Genomic DNA, 20,314 nt, shown 5'->3' with positions numbered 1-20,314 from the left:
TAGTAATGTTTGCAAAGCTATTCATTGCCTTACGTCTATGCTAAAACACGCCCTAATTTGTTCACAATATGCAATTGAAAATGTATATTTTGTTCACGCGACTCGGGGAAACGGGGCCTGTTAGATCTAAGACTGTATTTGAACAATCACGAAAGAAAGGGTGACCCATTTTGTCATCACCAAAGAGTATCTTTCAAATTCGGTTCACATCTCAACTGTAGAAGGGTTTCAAAGATGTCTTTGAACAGGAAATATTTTATCCTAATGACTTCCTGCTTTGTGGGAAATCAGAGTGAACAGATAATCGGTAATTTGTGAAAATTGTTATGAGAGAGTCAATTATTCGTGTTTATTCTATTTCTAATTAGCCGATTAATGTTCTTTGAAGGATATGTCCGCTATAGTGGAATTGAGCATCTAACATAACTTTTTTACCCTATAAAGATATGATCATTTAACTAAGAACATAACGGAGAAAAGTCATTATTGAGAATGACATTTGCCTGACATAATGATCATGCATGTAAATATCATGTTAATCAGCCCGAAAAAAACTGCCCATTAAATCCTCGCTAACTATCCCCTTAATTATCGTAGATTCTCAAGTACTTAAAATTAAAAGAAATAAAAATGAGTAAAAATGAAAACCTCAGGTTAACTTTTTAAATTATTTGATAATTGTTTTAGCTTTTAAACTAGGTTTAAGGCTTTTATATGAAATAATGAAATAATTAAAAAATCATGCAATCAAGCTCAATATTGTTTAAACATGAAGATTGAAAAATGAAACGAAAAATTTACTGTTTTTGAGCATTATTTATTTAATCAAAGAGAGTAACTGTTCTACGTCTGTTTTTTTAAGAAAAATATTGAAGTTATCCAATACAACGTTTTTTGTCTCCGCTTGTGCTTGCCGTCCCACTGTTTTATTTTTTTTTTACCTTTTCCACCTTGTTCAATTAGCAATAAATCTGTAGTGATAACCTAAGCGCAGGTCAACCGCTAAACTGCAGCGCCACCAATAGTGATCACATATAGAATTCAAAATCGTGCAGGAGTCATGCAAGTTTATAGTTGTTGCATTTATCTTGCAAGATTTTAGCCAGAAATGAACTCAACTCTTCTGACAGAAATATTGCCAGATTTTGATTTTTTTAACCTGGCTGGATGAAGATGGCAGACTCAATGTTAAACATAAAATTACTTATATTCTGTTGGGACAATGATTCAGGTCATGTTAAAAACTGACTTCTTGAGCTATTTCCAGTATCATATGGTTTGTTTTTCCTCCTCCTTTTTCATTTCGGGTTCTGGAATGGCAGTGACGGAGTTACAATTAATTATAGGAAAGCTGATAGGGTAATAGGACTTCTGTCACATACTAGTCTGTTAATCATTTCCTAATGCCCCAAACCCCATTTCTCGCAAAATTCTTGCAAGAATTCTTGCTCCCCGCATGCCTAGATACAGATGGGCAAAATCTGTACCTAGTAGATACAATTTTGGTAATCACCAGTTCTCGAGCTAGAAAAACTAACAGTATGCTTAAACTTTTAATTATTAATGGTTTTTGTTGTTATTTGGTTTTTATTGCTTAATAATTTTAGAGATTTGCAACAGAAAGTTACTGGATTTTTCGAGCCGTTGATCTAGCTGTTTTTGAATTTGGCTTTTACTGCATTTACTAACATTAAAAGGTAGCTTGAGCATCTGATATTATTGGACAATTATTAAGTTTTCACTCTCTGAGTTTTTCTGCAATTGTTGTTTGCGGCTTTGTTTTTTTTTCCTTGATAAATCAATGAGCTTACCAGTTTTCCCTTATTGTTTATAAGCGCTTGCAGGGAAGCTATTCAAATTTAGTTTGTTAATCACTTAGGTACATCACTTTTTGGACAATTCAAGCACCGGGCATGTATAGAGCTTCTCCCTCTCAGTCAAAATTGCAATATCAAGTGCTTAAAACATCATTTTACAGGTACTATATTCTCTTAAAACGCCGAACATATTATATATGCAGTGATTTTGACTTCGCGTGACTCATTCTTCAAAAATGTATTTCTGAGGCTTTTTCTGGGCGTGAAATTTTTGCGATAAAGCATGCACAAGAATATCAGATTGTACAAGATAATAAACTGCTTAATTATCAATTCAATGAGAGAAAAATTGATAAATTATTTTATGACAGTTAAACTCTTTTGAAACTGAAACCATTAGATCGAAAATATAAACAATTTTGCTATCCAAATTTGCAAAAATTTATAATGAGTTAAAGAAAGCAGATGTTCAAAATTGTCACAATTGAGTTCTGTTAACATATAATTTTTTTTCTGACTGGTAAAATTTGATGGTTAAAATGTTGAATGATTCAGGAAAGTATATCAAAGAAGGTAAGAGAGTTTAAACAAATGAATATCAGCGCATTTTAATCACTACTCCTTGACGCGACACTAAAACGCTTCAACTAACAAGGTCTAGAACTTCACAAAGTCCTTGCTACAAATTATTCACAATACTTGTATGTAAGTAATGAGTATTACTTACTTCATGGTTGTTGACGCCTTCGAGAAGTTATCAAACTCCGAAGCGAAGCCGAGTTGTTGAATAACTTTGCTCTGAGAAGGCAATAACAGCCGTGTGGTAATACTATTTTAATCAACTCTTGTTGTGATTCTTGATACAAAGTTAGCATAACTTACACCTCACAGTGTCTTTTCCGTCAATTTTCCTAGATTAAAAGTGACGAGAAAAGAGTGGATGGAAAAACATGGAAAGATAGTGTAATCCCAAAGCAGAATTTCGCCACTCTTTCAAATTTTCATAGCATTCATTGAATTCCGGACATTTTCATCGATAAATTATGCAACTTTTGTTACCGGAACAAGATTTGATTAAATTTGCCTATGTAAGTAATTTTTGAGTGATGCAGTGAAGTTTTGAACAGCCAGAACTCCCTTTAGTATATAAACACGAGTGATTAACACAAAGTGAAAAATACTGATTGATCATTAACTGCATATTATGAATTTGACAAATTTTAATGAATTTGTTTATTTAAATAGAAAAGATCTTGCGTTTTAAGAAGAGAACTGGCTGGCTGTTAGACCTTGTTAGCAAACTTGCAGTTTAAACACCTTATGTAATGCTTGCTATAAAAGTCATGCTCCGTCCTCTCATCAAAAGTGCCTCTCAGATTTTCTTTAAATGTCGCGACAGCTATTGCACAAATAATGTATTGATTGAGATTTTCGCTAAAACGATTCTTTTAAATTTAAAGCTCAGTTTTTTTCTTTTCCCGAGAGCGCTGGAAGGTTAAAAAAAATATGAGTTAAAGATTTTTTTCAGATCTGGCACCCCACAATTGAACTGCTGGTAGCAAAAATTTTAGGGGTTTTAGAACAAGACATTTCTATGAGGTCTATAAAGTCAATCGCCTTAGCGACGCATTTTCTTTATACACTTCACAGAGGAATTTTAGTTATATTTACTGATTTGTTAAGCTGACGTCCAGTTATTCTTGTCATCAACCTTCACTTCTTTTGTTTGACATGGACTTATATTTCTAAGTTGGTCAATAACGTTTAGAGATTGCAGAATTTGCTTCTTGTATACATTAATTATTAACTTCTGGCATTATGCAAGTCGCTAGCCTATCTTTTTTCAGAAGTGTTCAAGAAATTTGTTTCAAAAATTACTTCAGAAAGTCAGAATGGCAAATCTTTACAGCAAAAATTTCCTATTCTCTTTTTAAAAACTTGATGCTTCTCTATATGCGATGCCTCTGGGAAGAACACTTTGTAACAACTATTTTGTTGAAAAAGCTAATGTTTGAGTTTCTCGCGCAGTGCTAAACTGCGATTGTTTTTGGTTGTCCTTCTGAGGTTCAATTTTATCTCAAAAAAATTATAATTCTAGTTGCATACATCAATTTGACTTTGGAGGGTTTTAAAAAATCTTTTGCGTGCTAGAGTATACCCATTATTATTAGTTCAGAAATGCTTTGATCAATGCTTGCTTCACAAATCTTGAGAAATACTTTACGAAATTGTTTGAAATAAAACAAAATCGATTTATGTTGAATAAATTTTGCGGTCCAAATTGAACGAAAAAAAATTATCAGGAAATTTTAATATCCGAACAAAACATCAGACTGTAAATTAACTGTGCTCTATATCAACATCAATTGATCAACGCGGCGTTTTTTCCAAACCGTTCATTTGTTGCCAATTTTATCTTAGAATGCAACTGGTTGTCATTTTTTTTGCGCAAAATGTTTTCAAGAATATATGCAACGCAAAAACACAATCTCAAACTTCAAATTACTTTTGCAAGGTGAAACCACCTTTGACAACGGTCGGATTTTAACTAGGTTTTAACTCTGTTTTGGACGATAGATTTTAGTATAAAACACAAACAGTTAATTGTTCATTAACCGCATATTTTCAATTTCACAAAGTTTACTGAATTTTTTGTTCAACCAGAAGGAAAAAGATGCATTTAAATTTAAAGCTAGGCTTTTTCTTTCCCCGAGAGCAAAAGATGACGAAAAATTTTAACTTAAAGATATTGTCAAATCTTAGTACCATCTCGTGAACTGTTTTTAGCTCAAATTTCATGGGTCCTAGAATAAGCCAACATAAAATCAAACATCATTAGTTAGCGACTCAATTTTTTTCCGATTTTTAGAGGAGTTCTTGTTATTTGTTGATCTGTTAAGATAAAACCCAGGTTTTTATGTCATCAACCTTTCAGATATTTTTTTCTGACATGCATGGACTATAATCTAAAAGCTGGTCAATAAATTTGAGATTACAAAATTTGTTTCCTGTATACAGTTTTTATCATTTATTTTTATACAAGCCCTACTCTATATCATTTTGACTTTTTGAGGTTTTTTAAAAAATTTTTCATGTGTATTGGGACGATGCTCTTCATTATTAGAATTATTTCATACAGTTTGTTGGATCGATGCTTTCTTCACAAACCTGGAAAAATGCTGTCTATTTTTATTTAGAATCAAATAGATATTTCTTCAACATGATGTTAATATTCAAATAAGAGATGAAACTGTAAATTATTTGTGCTCTAAAGCAACTTCAATTCGTAAACATGGCATTTCTTCAAGATTGTTCAATGTTTGCTTGTTTTACCATAGAATACAAATAAGTTCCAGGTTTTCCGCGCAAAAAACTCTCAAGAAAAAATGCACCGCAAAAACACAATCTCAACCTTCCTATTGCTTTTGCGAGGGACAATTTTTGCCATCTTGGACAACATTGGGTTTCATATTGTTTTTATAACTTGTGTTTTAGACGATAGATTTAAGTATAAAATTTTCATGAAGGTTTAAAGTGGTAATTCGCATCATCATGTCTCATCTATTTGTCTGTTTCTACGCAATTTTTGCTCAAATGTTTGTGTCAATTAATTGATCATTAGCCGCATTTTATGACTTTCACAAAGTTAAATGAACTTGCTTAAACAGAAGAAGAAATCTTCCGTTTTAAGAAGAGAACTGGCTGGTTGGTTAGACATTGTTAGCAGACTTGCAATTTAAAGACCTTGCTAAATCTTGGGATTTTTTCCGTTGTGGCCACCAGCTTAGTGGGTGCATATTATTTGCACCCCCAGACGCACGTGCCATAATTTTATACAGTACTTTATGATGTAACAACAAGTGCTCTGTAATTGGAGGGAGCATAATGTACTGTGGGGCTCAAAGATCCAATGCTTGATATAAGTTTCATGCTCAGTCCTCTCATCCAAAAGGGCCTCAGATTTTTTTTTAAAAAAATGTTGCGACAGCTATTGCAAAAATAGTGTACTGATTGAGGTTTTCGCTAATAACCATGCTTTCCAATTTATAACTGGGCTTTTTGTTTTCACGAGAGCAAAAGATGGTGAAAAATTTTAATCTAAAGTGTTTTTCTAATCTAATATTCGACCCATGAACTGCCTGTAGCTCAAATTGTAAGGGTCCTAGAAGAAGACAACATAAAGTCAATCATTTATTAGCCACTCAATTTTTTCATTTGATTTGCAGAGGAATTCTTTTTGTCTTGAATTTTCATTTTTTGTTTGACATGGACTTTTACCTCTAACAGAGGGTCAATGACGGTTCAGCAATGGCAAAATTTGTTTCCTGTATACACTGCTTATCATTTCTGGTTAATATGCAAGCTCCTACCTTTGACTTTTGGAGGTTTTTTAAAAATGTCTTTTGTTTTTGGGATGTTGCTCATTGTTATTATTTGATGTGGTTTGTTGGATCGATGCTTGCTTCGCATACCTGGAGAAATACTTAAAGAAATTGGTTGACATGAAACAAAATTATTTATATTGAATAATTTTTGCGGTCTATCTTGAATTAGAAGCAAATAGCTGTTTTATCAGGATGTTTTGACATCCAAATAAAAGATCAGATTGTAAATTGTTTGTTCTCTAAAGCAACATCAATTCATATACACGGAGTTTCTTCAAGATTCTTCAATTTTTGTCGGTTTTGTCATACAGTGTGATTAAGTGCCATTTTGCCCGCTCAAAGAATTTCTCAAGAATATGCGCAACGCAAAAGCACAATATCAACCTTCATATTACTTTTGCTATGTAAAACCACTTTTTATAAAGGTCGGTTTTCAACTAATTTTATAACTCGTATGTCATGTCTCATCTATTCCAACGCAATATTCGCTCAAATCCACGTGGAACTGCGAAACACAAACAGCTATTATATTAAATTATTTTGGTTAGGTCAAATAAATTATAATTACAATTTCTTTCCCAGACAAAGTGTTCATTTCAAAATGACTATGATGAGACTTTTTTCCTATGATGAGGATTAATTAAGAAACGGATGAGTCACGAATGCTTTTTGAGAAGTTGGTTCTAATGTGGTAAGATAGACAGGACAAGGGAGATGTATATTTTAGGGCTCTTAAAGTTGCATTTCGCTTCTTCTATCCCAGTTTCTCCTTCACCCCGTAGATGGTTTTATATATACATACATACATATATATATATATATATATATATATATATATATATATATATATATATATATATATATGTATATATATATATATATATATATATATATATATATATATATGTAGTAATTAATACCCAACCCAACCTTTTCGCTACTATCCAAAGTAATTCATTTTAGTCCCATTTTACAAAAATCGATATTGTACTCTCAATTTGGCGCTTTACCAAAAAAAAGTTCTCTTAAATGTCATTGGCGTTTGATATCTCACATCAAAAGCGTTCTTTGAGTGTTTTTTTTTATCCAATCACGAATGAAAATAAGAAAAAGTTAAAAGTTGTAGGAAGAGGTTTCGTATTTATGCTTGTTTATACTTTGATTATGCTTACGCATTGTCAATAATACTGTCACAGCATGACACACACACATTTCAGTCAGCATTTTCCAATTGAGATCAGACAGACATATGTTTTTGTATCAATTCTGTTTATTTTGCTTTTCCTTCTACGTCAACAATTTGTTTACTTCTGCGTATGTAACAACCAGAGACTAGTGGTCATGAAATCGGAGAGAACTGCAAATGAACAAGTTTAGTCTTCACAAATTTTGTATGCGCCCCTCCCCCTGTTATTCAACCCCCCTTGATGTAGCTTTTTCGCGTGCAATTTTTACATCGCGATATAAGAACAATAAATTTTTTATTGGTGATCCCAAAGATTCTGGGGGCAGAAAAAGTATGGATCCATGTTTCATAAAACCATTTTTTCCCCGAAAAAGTTGAGGTTGGAAAGTTTTGTTCATTTGCGGTTGAAGTTACAGTGATTTTCGAACTGTGTCCCAAGTGTTGAACGGGACTGTTTCATGGTGAATGCAAATGTTTGAGCAAAAATCAGTGCTGATTCAGTCAACTTTTTACTGATTCAGTTAATATGTGTGTACCCTTCCAGATTTATGAATTGATATACTAATATTGAATTCTACGAAAAATGACTTTGAAGGAATCCAAAATTTTGTTCAACATATCATGCATTCATAAAATGAAGAAAGAAATCACTTGACCAATACCCTGAATCATTGATACTAATAGTTGCGATTTTCTGAACCAGTGCTGATCATAACTTGCAGCGCTGTGGAAACAGGTACACTATATTTGACAATCAATGCTTGGTATAAATGGTTAATTTGTTTGTTTGTTTGATCATGAGCGTGGGTGGTGTTTTCAGTTGGGGTGCTGTTGTACGGGACGGGTGAGCACGCGATAGGGCATTTGTTCAGCCGGGACACTCACATGGACTTCAGCTACCTCAGCCTTCTCTCAGTTCTAGGCATATACTTCTTCCTGGCTGCCTGGGCTGCTGGAAGCCACATCTCATGCGGAACTGTAGTCCCAATGCTGTTAGTATCCACCCCTATTGAGCCAACCTCGATTTAAAAATTTGTCCAGCAAAACAAAATGATCGTTATCGAGCTGCATTTTAACGAAAAACTCTCAACGCCCTAAAGTATTTTGGACTGGTATATGATAGCTTTTGGTCGTATTTAAACATAGGAATTGACCATTTTTAGGAACTTTGATGGTCACCGTAGTAATACGAAAATTCGTAATCTTTCGAGCGAACATTCGCTTACATCAGTATTTATTTTCTTGCAAGCCTACGAACCATCTAAAAAATGTTCTCATTGTTTTTGTTCCGTTTATCAATAGAAAAGGACTTTTGGAGTTGTTGAAATGTTTTTATTTTTTTTATTAACAATTAGCGATAAAAGTTCAGCGATTTTTTCGGACATCTGATTAGCAAATTTTTTATTTAACAGAATGGATAATCATGTTAAAGAATTATCAAAAAGCGGCAATATCAATCCTAATCAACACTTGAATTATTAGGTAATTTTATTGGAAAGACAGAGAGCGAAACGAACCATTTATTTCTCGGGGCCAGAAAACAATTATATTTGCTTTTGATTATAAATAACTATAAATGTTTTCTGGCTCCAAGAAACGCACGATTTGTTTTTGGAAGAATTGAAAGAATTGTTTTGACGCAAAAGCTTTGAGTTATCATAACGTCTTTCTCAATTAATATGAGATAATATTTCAGATGTTTGTTCACGTGTTGATTCACTTACATATTGATTCACGTGTTTAATTTTGTCAGAAAAAATTGTGTCCATTTTTTGCCATTCAATTGTTTTGCTTGTTGCGTTATTGCTCCTGATCTCTGATAAATGTCTTCCTTAATAGCTCGCAACAAAAATGTTATTGAATTTCGATGTGATAACAGATTTGCGACAAAATTTCTAGTTTCGAAAAAAAACCCACGGAAGAAACCGCTTCATTTTAGATAGGAAATATACCCCCGTGGAAAAAAAACCAACGGAAATAACCCCAATTGAAATAAACACCCACTTGACTTTTAACGAGCTCCGCATTTAGGGCATTTGGCCATGACTTGTGATCCATGGCCATGCCTTAGCGGCCCAATGAACTTCAAATTGGAGGTTTATTTCCCGGGGGTTTATTTCCTTGGGGGCCTATACTCTAAAATTACATGGGTTTTTTCCCAGATCCCAAAATTTAAAACGATAACCGGACAGATTTTTGAGATAAAAACTAAATGCTGCTAATTTTGTTTGTACTTTTTCTTCATTTTAAACCCAGCCCCTCGACGAAAAAAAACTTTTTTCTAGATAGAAGCAAGACATTAATTGGAAAATCAGTTCCCCAATTGTTTACTTCATATTATATTGCATCAAATTGCTGCTCACAGCTATCACTGCTCGCCGAAGCAATTCAATAATGATTTTTTATATAAAATTTTGTCCTTTTGTGTACTTTAACCAAACAATTTTTTGAAGTGACATACAACAATGAAGCTTGGTAATGTGCATTCGCACATAAAGTTCCGACCCCGCACATCCATATGAGAACAGATAGAAAACCCCAGTAATTCAAGTTTTTTTCAAAAAAAATTTTGTAAGAACAAAAATAATGCCTCCAAAGCAAATACTTCAGTGGATAAAAAATGACGCATTAGATTGATAAGATCTGCCATTATTAAGAAAGCGAGGAAAGACGAACAACAAAATCAAACAACAAAAACAACAAACATTAATTACATCCAAGATTTAACTAAAAAAACTTATTAACAAAGTCAAGATAGCATCAAATAAAACTGAAACTGAGCAAAATAATTTGTAATTTACTGGAGAAGATATAGCACCAGTCCATAGTAGGGCTCCGTAACAATTAGACAAAAAACAGCAAAATTAATAAATTTGCTTATACTTTTAAAAAGAATTAATTTCTAAGTAAGAAAAACCAATAGTTATCAAAATGTTTTATTATTAACGATGCCCATATGGGAGGGCATTAGGACTTGTCTTTATTCAATTTTTCTCACAACAAAATTGTGAGAAAACGCTGTTGAAGCCGTAAAGCCATTTTTTGCCCTTCAAAATATGTTCGGTTGCGCCTATGTGACCGCTCATTAATGAGATCAGGTGAAAAGTTGACAAAATAGTGAAAAAGTGTAAAATTAAGAAATACTTTTCTGTTTTTCGAAAACAATTATTTTTAAATTCATGAAAGTTATGAGCTACAAAATGAAATAGTTTAATAGTTATATTTATTGGTCCGAAGCAAGCCCTTGGGATCCGTAATAATTCAGATTTTGTCTAACTTTCACAAAAACAAAATCAAATATATTAAAAAATCAATAACTTATTTACTTTTTTTTTGCGAAAACCCTTGTGTCGAAGCCAGTACTGTCATAACGAAATCTTTTTAAAAAAACTTTATATTTTGTACACTCGTACCTTTTCTTGACAAACATAATGTCATATCTGATCTTTATTTAACGAAACTAGGTTAGCGAACACAGGAAAAAAGAACAAAAAAGCGAAATTGGAAAGTGTTTTTTTAAGCAATTGTTTTTAAGGTCATGAAAGCCATCAGCTATCTACTCGAAAGAATATAGGCTCATCTAATCCTCCATAAAAAGCCAGTGAGACCTGTCATTCTCCAGAAAATTTCGTACGACAAAAAGACAAAGTGGAAACGGCTGTTAAAGACAAAATAAAAAAAAACTCAAATAAATTCTTCGAAAAAGTGGTGTCGAAGCCGTTGAAAGCATAATCTTTACCTTTAAAGATTTTAAATTGATCAATCGTGCCGCAATATTTGGAATGCAGCAATATGTTATGTGAACTGTCAGTAATGTCACAGTGTGAAAAAGAAAACAAGAAAAAAGTGTGAAAGTTGGGCCAGTGCCTAAAAGTCGAAAAAAAAATTGTGAAATTTGGTAGTATCAGGGCCAGGAAATCTTAACTTAACGCGTAAAACCGCAATTAGGATTAATTCTGGTTTCAATAGAGAGAAGGAGCGTTCTTTCTTTGCCGACACTAGGCTACAATTTGACCAAATTAAGAGAAGAATAAGGCCAAATCAAGAGAAAACCTGTCGTTTTTTTTAAAAAAAAATAATATAAAAGTTAAAATGACCACAAACTTTCGAGCAAAAAAACTAGATAAATTAATATGGAACTGCTTAGGAAGCCAATTGGACCTATCACCAGTGAGCTTTGATTTGAAATGTTCTGTTTTATAACTAACATAAAAAACATCGACTTTTTTTTTGAAAAAAAGACCGACTGGTTACAATCCGAATTATTCTTGGATTGTAAGAGTCCAAGAGTGAACCTAAACTTGCCCTGGTATTTCAGTTTGTTCACTAAGAACACTTAATTGTTTCGAAATTTATAGATATAGATAACTTTGTTAGTATAAAGTTAAAAATAAATGCTGCGTTTTTGATAATCATCGAGATAATCAAGGCGGCCAATCTTTAATTACAGAGCACTCTCATTGGACGTGGAAGTAGCCGTCTTGCAGTTTATAAAGATCATGTTAGGGGTTTTGGGTGTGTACTTCCGGCATAGTTAATCAGAGTGGACCAAAGAAACTTATTTCGTGCAATTTTTGATGAAAAAGGCTGAATTTTGAAACATTTACCCAAAATGTTCGTCGAAAAAATAAATTGAAATAGTCAACAATACTCTATTGTCTTTCAAAATCGATAATTTAATTTTTAGTTTATTTTTAACGACAAATCAAAAATTTCTTCAAAATGCTGCCTTTTGATATCTGCAGTTTAGAATGGGTCAAAATTTTATTGGGCTCGTTTGGCCCTGGATTATTTAGTGCAATTATAACAACCAGCTTATGCACATAAACCCAACAGAATAACTAGGGCTGTTGAGTAACGGCTAACAAATAGACCATTTTCTCGGCGATAGTTGATTCGAGTCTTCTGAACCCCTATACCTTATTGTGAGTGCTGATGGTGATGTATTGAGGAGTTATAACACAGTTTGGTTTCAGAGTGATAGGAGGCCTGTTTGGTCGTATTGTGGGGCGTGGTCTAGTCGATATCATAGGAATAGACAACATCCTGGGCAACAGATACTGGATGTGGATAGATCCCGGCGCATTCGCCCTAATCGGAGCAGCCTCGTTCTTTGGGGGCGTCGCCAGGCTCACAATGAGTCTGACTGTTATCATGGTAAGAATTGACTAAGAATTGACAATTTCGTCATGTGTAATCCTCTGGTCTGAGACCAGATACACCCAAAATGTTTCAATTTTCAGCTGGAGATAACGAATGACGTGATGTTTCTGCTGCCCATAATGGTGTCTATCATGGTGGCCAAGTGGGTGGGGGACTACTTTACTCACCCTCTCTACCACGCACTCCTAGAGCTAAGATGCATCCCATTCCTAAATGCAGAGCCCACTGTTTACAACAACAAGGGCATGTGAGTATCTAGATTACTGAAATTATTCATTTTCCGTCCACTCAAATAAGGAAACGAAAAACCAAAAATAACCGACTAACGTAACGCAAAATGCTCCTTATATATATCGTAAACTTGTCGTGATACAAAAAGGTTTTCCAAGTCCTCTGAAGACTAATTTAGGTAAAACATTTTTTAAAATTGACGTTTGCTAATACTTCTGACGCAAAAGCCATTAATTTACATAGATTTAATCTTAGAGTAATAAAATGTATCCAGTTCTTGAAAGCAGTTCAGCTAAAATTAAATAAAAGTAAAAATATAAGATATAGTCAAATTTGCTTTCTTTCAACACCAATAATGTTATATTTGACCTCTGAATAATGAGACGAGGTAACTAGTAGAAAACATGGAACAAAAAGGCAAAGTTAAAAAATACAAATATTTTTTTCGAAAACAAATAATTTCAAACTCATAAAAATAAGCTCTCAACTGAAATATATAAATAAGTTCGTGTATTTTTCAAAAGAGAGCCATTTAAAGAGAACCATACAAAAAGTACAAATAAGAAAAAAAATGCGTAAAAAGAGGGAGATTGTGAAAAACGACAACGAAAATCAGTCAACTTTTCACAAAGTTTTAAACCTCAATAACTCGGAATTCAGACTCAAAAAATCAGAAAAAACGAAAGGAAGAAAATCTTTTTAATAATATTCTACGCCGGACGGGTTTTCTAAGGATACCACTCACAACCCTCTACAATGAATTTGTCGATCGGACAAAATTGACTGAACAAAAAAAGGAAAAACCCATTTGAGTGTACAGTTCCTCCCCCATTAAAGTGGGTCAGAACAAAAAAAATGTGCAGTATATGCTTATAAAAATAATTTTTTAATTTACTTTCTACATTCAATAAATCACATCTGAAAAAAATGATTTGCAACATAATCTAAGTTAGAGTTAAGCTCAGACAGAGTTAGATTAAACTTCAATTATGTTTTTTGAAAACGCTTTACTTTTAGTTTTTGTTAAAAATTGCAATTTTTATTACCTTGCTTTGAAACTTTTTGAGTTTTTTTTGGCTGTTTATACCCTTTCAACAAATTGCTTTTCGAATGCATTTTGAATGTGACGTCCTTCATATATCACTTTCGTTTCATTTTCCAAAGTGTAATCTCAGTAGTACTTAGTAGCATATTCTTAATCGTGAAAAAGCGAGAAAGTTTTTGGAAACGTGAAACGTCATTACTTTTTTGAAAAATACAAAAATTCAACTTCTCACTTTAACGATCGATTCATAGGGGTTTGTTATGGGTTCCAAAACTTAACAAAAAATATGGACTGTATGGAACAGTAAACACTGAAAATTTCATATAGCAGTAATTGTTTGATTTCATAATAGATATTGCATTTGATTTTCATTAGTGAAGCATTAGTGATTCTCATTAGTGATTTTAGTGATTTTCATTAGTGATTTTCATTAGTGAAGCAACCAGTGATTTGTTCACATCTGTCTATCAAAATGAGCACACTTGTTATCGGGGAAAGGCGATCAATGTCATTGCAATGTCAGCACCAATTAATGATGCTCTACCAGTATTAATTGTTCAATTTATGTGTCAAATATTTATCAATTGAGTAAATAAAACAGTCTTCAGCACCACAACGAGACATTCAAGGCTATTATTATTGCAACTTTAGACCATATGTCAATGTCAAAAACATGTTGAGATGTCAGTTATCGAACAGTTTTCTATTTATAATTTTCCGGAAATAGATGTACTACTTCGTAGAACTGTGCTCCTATTCTCAATCATTCTCAACTACTTCTGGATATATAATTTGCGCTCATAAACTCATAAATTAGAACCCCCAGCGATTCTTGAACTTTTATCGGGGAAGATCTGACAAATGACGAATTTCAGATCAGCACTGATTAGATAATGCATTGATTTCCAGAATCAGACTTCTTAAGACCCGCTGTCAAGGGTAGCTCAGTAAAGTTATTTGTAAGGTCTTAGATAAAAGTATGATAAGTTTTTTCTTCAAAAAAACAGTAGCTTTCGCAAACTAACTTTCGTTGCAACCGGCGGTACCGCACAGAATTGATTTTAAAAATTTTGAATTGCAAAATAATCTTCACATCTTAAATGATCTTGAACATATCATGCCCTGGGAGCGTTCCTTAAGATGAATGGAACTAGCGCTGAAAATCAATGTAATTCAACATAATGAACGACCTCAGTTATAGTTTTTGACACAGTTTACATGCTCTTACAACAATTTTCCTTGACACTTTTTTTTGTAGGACCACTTGTTGGTATTTTGACCAGGAAAATTTCTTTATATCTATTTTACTAAGTCAGCCACCCATTGCACTTTCCACAAGTTTGTACAATAAAGGTCTTGCAAGAGAAAAAGATTTAAATGCAGAAATTTTATCCGGCAAGTATCTTATAAGATCTTATATCATAAAAAAGAGTTATCATTTTTCAAGAACTGATGAAAATCCTGCTAAATAGCTCTTCTTTTGTGATGAATTTTCAAATTTGTGGTTAGTAACCAAAATTCTTTGCGTTACTTTTTCTTCATATCGACCGATTGCATTTTTTACGCCTCATCCCAGAATTATTATTCAATATATTTTGCAGCTTCTCAATGACGGATTTCTTTTTCGCAAACACGTAATTTTATTTGACCTATTCAAACCTTCTTTGAAAAGGGATAAAAAAATTCAAAATAGAGAAACAAAGATAAAATGGCTCACAGGACAAACATATTATTGGCAGCTATGTTAACATTTTGTGGACACCCCAGGCGAGGCCGGATTGTTATCTGCTAGAATCTTGCAAAATTGGGTATCTTGAAAAATCCTGGCAGAAAAGTTGTAATCTTCAAAGATTTGCCAGAAAAATGGTTATCTTGTACGATTTGCAATAAAATGGTCATATCGTTAAAAAAAGGTTCAAAAGAGTGGTAAATTTTCCTTGAAAAAGTGAGAAAACTTCCGAGACATTATTTCCGTATTAATTACCTTGCTCAGTTCACTGTGGGATTTCGTTATATCATATCAAGTTTTAAAAGAAACATTAGAAAAGTTCTAAATACGTGTCATTCAAACTGTATTGCTAACCGTATTTCTAAGGTAAACCGTTGTTAAAATGAAGTTAAATTTACCTTTAACTTGCAAGATAACTATTCGAAATGGACTGTCTTAATTTCTTCTTCAGTTGAAGCCTTGTTCCTTTTTTTCAGGATAAAAGATGACGAAATTATCTGTTCATCTTTTGAATTTAATAAATGATAGCGTTTCATTATAGAAACGAATAAATAATGTGCAATTTGTTGCGAATTAAAATTATTTTGAGATATTGTTCTCAATTATTCTTCGTTCCCCGATCTTCGTGTATTTGCATTTGCAACAACCAAATCTGGCGTTTTGACCAGGATCGTTTTTGGTTTAGTCCTATGCGCCATCCATGAACAGGAATGAGGCGTTCAAAATAGTAGAACCCTTAGCTTAAACTTTCACCCTGGTTAATTTCTTCCAATACTCTTCGTGTAAACTGGTAAGAATTGGAAATATCAGTTGAAGGAAACGGAGATTTGAGATGTATTTATATATTGATAAAATCAGCATCGAGAATTTTGGTTTTGATTTATCACTTTATCAGAAATGGTTTTACATGTTGAACTAAACAGTGGGCTGCCATTATGATGTTGTGTGAGAGCTCATATTTTTAAGCATTCAGAACTTTGAACAAGTTTCTGTTTAGTTCTTAACAGAACAATAACAATTGGTCGTTGATATTGTTTTTAAGGTCTCACTGGATTTTGCGGCCAGTTGCATTGATTGACAATTTAGACAGACTGAGAGAGCTTGATCTTTTGTAAAAGGTATATTTTTCAATGAGCATTTTGAGTAAATCTTTTTTACAATCTTAGATTTGAACCTCTGCTTGGTGGTCTGACTTTTTTGCAAGATATGTTTATACGTTTTAATGACTTTGGAATTCAACTTTAAGTGTGCCGCTTTTTGACTTCATTTGAATCAGATTGAAGAGCTTTTCAATGTTTCAAGGAATTTATTTTTCACTTATTATGGACTTTTGCAGGCCGAATGAAAAGAACTTTTAAATAAGTGAAAGAATCAATTTCTCAAAAACGAGAGCAAAATGATTTTTTAATATAGAATTAAAAGGTTTACAGGAGAGATCTGATCATAGATCAAGAAGGTGATCTGAACTTAGGGATGAAAAAAGGCCCAAAAATCAGCTGTAAATATACTCATTATCATTGCCAAAAGGTCAAGATACAAAACTAATCATAGCACCACGATTTATAGTGGGGTTCGCAAAGGTTATAAAATATAATTTGCTTTTACAAAATTTCCTGAAATCGTTTGCACTTCCCGAACCTCGGGGTATCTTGACCATTCATTTACATTAATCATATGGAGGGAGTCATTAGCATCAGATATAGGTACTATCAAACAGCTTTATTTGTCATAATCTAATCAGCCGAAACTGAACTAAACATCGCTTTATCAAAAATTCATTTCTATCAGTTTGTTAGTTAAATCAACTTTGCTGTGGGATTCTTGGTAAGTTAAACTTTCTCTTCAACTACTATAATTTCTATTTTTGAAGTCGATTTCTAGCATTGAGATAGTGAGATTTTCCAGATCTGTAATTAAATATGTGATTATTAACGCTGTCTTTTGTGAAAATTCAAAACAATGTTGCTGGTACCTCGCACTGAATCCCCAAAAGGCACCGCAGAACTTTATGGATTACATTTATTTACTTTTTAATGAATTCTTTGGCCTTTGAATTATGGAATTTTATCGTAAGAGGTTAATATGTATAAATATCGAATTATAAAAGTAGAAACGGAGAGGGTTGAAGCAGGACACTAACGAGCTGAACTGAAGCCCAGAAAAAACCAATGAGTTATCAAAATAAATTATTTTTTACGCGTGGTAACTTGACCAGTTTTTTTTAACAAATCCTATTAAAAGGATCATCGTTTCGTTTGTTCGGTCCCTTGAACAATGGACAAAAGGTTGGACACCCGCAAAGACTCTTCAAGTTAAACCTCAAAGATTACTGGTTTCTTAAGGTGTTATGAAACTTGTTCACCGGTATGCTGGAATATTAATATAGTTCCATCCAACACACGGCTTGCATTTATGCCAGATTGACTAAGTTTCACAAATGTTTCACAAAAATATCTATCAGCTTGTAATGAACTCTATAGACAGACTTTAGGGTGCACGCATAATCATCGCTTTTATTAGCATAATCATCGCTAATAAAAGTTTTTAAACTTCAAAAAATTTCAACCATATTTGTCCCTTTAATTAGCAATAATCATCTTAATAACCAAATTGATTAATCAGGATCGAAAATATTGGTTTTAAAAAATATCTTGCCTAAAAGTGCAAATCTGTTTTCTATAATATCCAATCAATCAACCACTGATTTCACCTGTAAGTCCACGTACAGCACCTCCAATCAAAACAGAGGGCAAGTTAATCCCCATTCTGGACACATCCCAGACTTGAATCGACCACAATCCAAACTAATCCCAGTTTCAAATGCCCAAAGTGACAAGGAAAAGTACCCTTTTTAGACGTCCTTACCCAGCCTAAATTTGACACGTCTTGAGGCCTTTCACTTAATTCCAACCCCCCTCATTTTACTCTCCCTCTCTTTCTCTCCTCTTATTCCTAGTTTGTTGCGTGCCATGCCTTTTCTTGCATTTTAAAATCCATTTCGGGGCGTTTTATAATATGCTTAGCACGCGAGGGTTGTAAATGTTCTAATAATAGATAAAAATGGAACGTAAATAGCATCAAATAACCTCGAGGGAATTTTCGCCTTCTCTTTTTATTTTGATGTGGTTCTGTAATTTTCAAAAGAAGAAAAAAGTGCGAACGTACAGATTGACTCGTTTCAAAAAACCGTTTTGCTCATTCATGATTTTGTCATTGCATGCATTAGGTGAGATAATAAAAAAATTATTTGTCATAGAGATCTGTATAAAAATTAATTAAATCTCTGAATGAATTTTTGAAATTGTATAAAAACTGTGGTATGCTCTATTGGTGTCCATTATCAATTGCTATTATCACAGTAGCTATTATCGCACTCGTGTCTTTTTTACTTAAAATTGTTTTTTAACCCTTCCACTGATTTTTTACCGTGATTTCTTGAATTTTACTGAAGATATAAGTCTCTCGCAATTTTGCTATACTGAAATCAGTAACAACTTGACAGACCACTAAAAAAGCCGAATTTAAATTTATCTTCGCCCAATATAATTTTTGTAGAAATCATTAAGTTGTAGTAAGATCATCTAAGGTCCCTTAAAAATTCAATGCATCCCAGTCTTCAAGGACACAGTCTTTCGAGAACATTTCTTCCAACATTAATCACTGATGTTTCTTGCATTACAGTTGTCGATCTTCACTTTAACTTATTGTTGCTAGCTTCAAAATCAAAATTTATTTTTAATTGCTCTCGGACCAAATTTGAAGCAATTATTTTAGACGCGATACTCGTTTTCATGAGAATGTTTCGCTTGACCGCTTTGACTTTTCAAGTAAATTTTAAGCCCCCCCTGACTTTTTCTGTACGGAAAGTATCTCTCACAGGTGTCTGCAGCTGAACTCAAGTGGCGGCAGTTCACTACTAATAGTCAAATGAAAATTGCGCCGGAATTGGGTTACTTTTTGGCTTTAACTTTTATTAGTTTTTTTACTTTAAGTTTTATTATGTGTAGTGACATGTAATGCCCTCTAATGACGTCATTTGAAGCCCCCTACTGAACTTAATTGCTCTCCATCCGTGCCTCCCCCATGCTGCAATAGATTCGAGCACCCACTAATTGTTCGAGAGCTCTTCTTCCGACGGAAGTCGCTTATGTTACTAAATTATTTTCACCTGAAGTAATTTTCATTTTTCTCGCTAAATAGTTTCGGATGAATCTACCAATTGCATTCTTTTTTCATACATTTTTTACAGCACTGCTCTGATTAAAGGACTTTAAAAAAGAAATATGAAGATACATACGAATAGCTAATAACACTATTTTGGTTTTTGCTCCCATTCTTTGTAATGTTTCACTTTTTCATAGCATTTCAGAGTTTTTTCTTGCTGATCAAAATTGATCAAGAAACATAATCGAATCTCTTTAAAGCGACGGATAAAATTGAAAACTCATGAAACTAATTTTGGCATAGTTTTCGATTCTTAAAATTGCACTTCAAATTGGCTGCAGAATGACTAATCATTTTGATATTCAATGGAAGGGTAATCTGTCATCGGTAAGATTTGGTTATATTGTTTCATAGGCACATCATTCAAAGACCTGTTTGAGGTTCAATTCGCCCAAATACTGTTTTTAGGTCATACCATAAACTGATTTTGTTATTTATACCGAACATGCATATAATAAACGTGGAATTTATTTTTTAGTCTTTAGTCCCAAAAAATTGAGTCTTTTTGACATGGAAGACAGGCGTTTTTTAAAG

General features: G+C 33.1%; 1 protein-coding gene across 1 annotated transcript in view; it reads left to right on the top strand.

The window, feature by feature from the left end:
* LOC142342916 (chloride channel protein C-like) overlaps positions 1 to 20,314 on the top strand; it is a 200,357-nt gene that overhangs the window by 162,258 nt on the left and 17,785 nt on the right. The window contains exons 15-17 of the mRNA XM_075394591.1: positions 8,209 to 8,380; positions 12,365 to 12,545; positions 12,632 to 12,798. Coding sequence (XP_075250706.1) covers positions 8,209 to 8,380; positions 12,365 to 12,545; positions 12,632 to 12,798 — 520 coding nt within the window. The remainder of the gene's footprint in view (positions 1 to 8,208; positions 8,381 to 12,364; positions 12,546 to 12,631; positions 12,799 to 20,314) is intronic.

The sequence above is a fragment of the Convolutriloba macropyga genome, chromosome 7, assembly GCF_964194025.1.
Source record: "Convolutriloba macropyga chromosome 7, txConMacr16.3, whole genome shotgun sequence".
NCBI lineage: Eukaryota > Metazoa > Xenacoelomorpha > Acoela > Convolutidae > Convolutriloba > Convolutriloba macropyga.
Note: the sequence above shows the minus strand (reverse complement) of the source record. Positions and strands in the feature narration are given on the sequence as shown.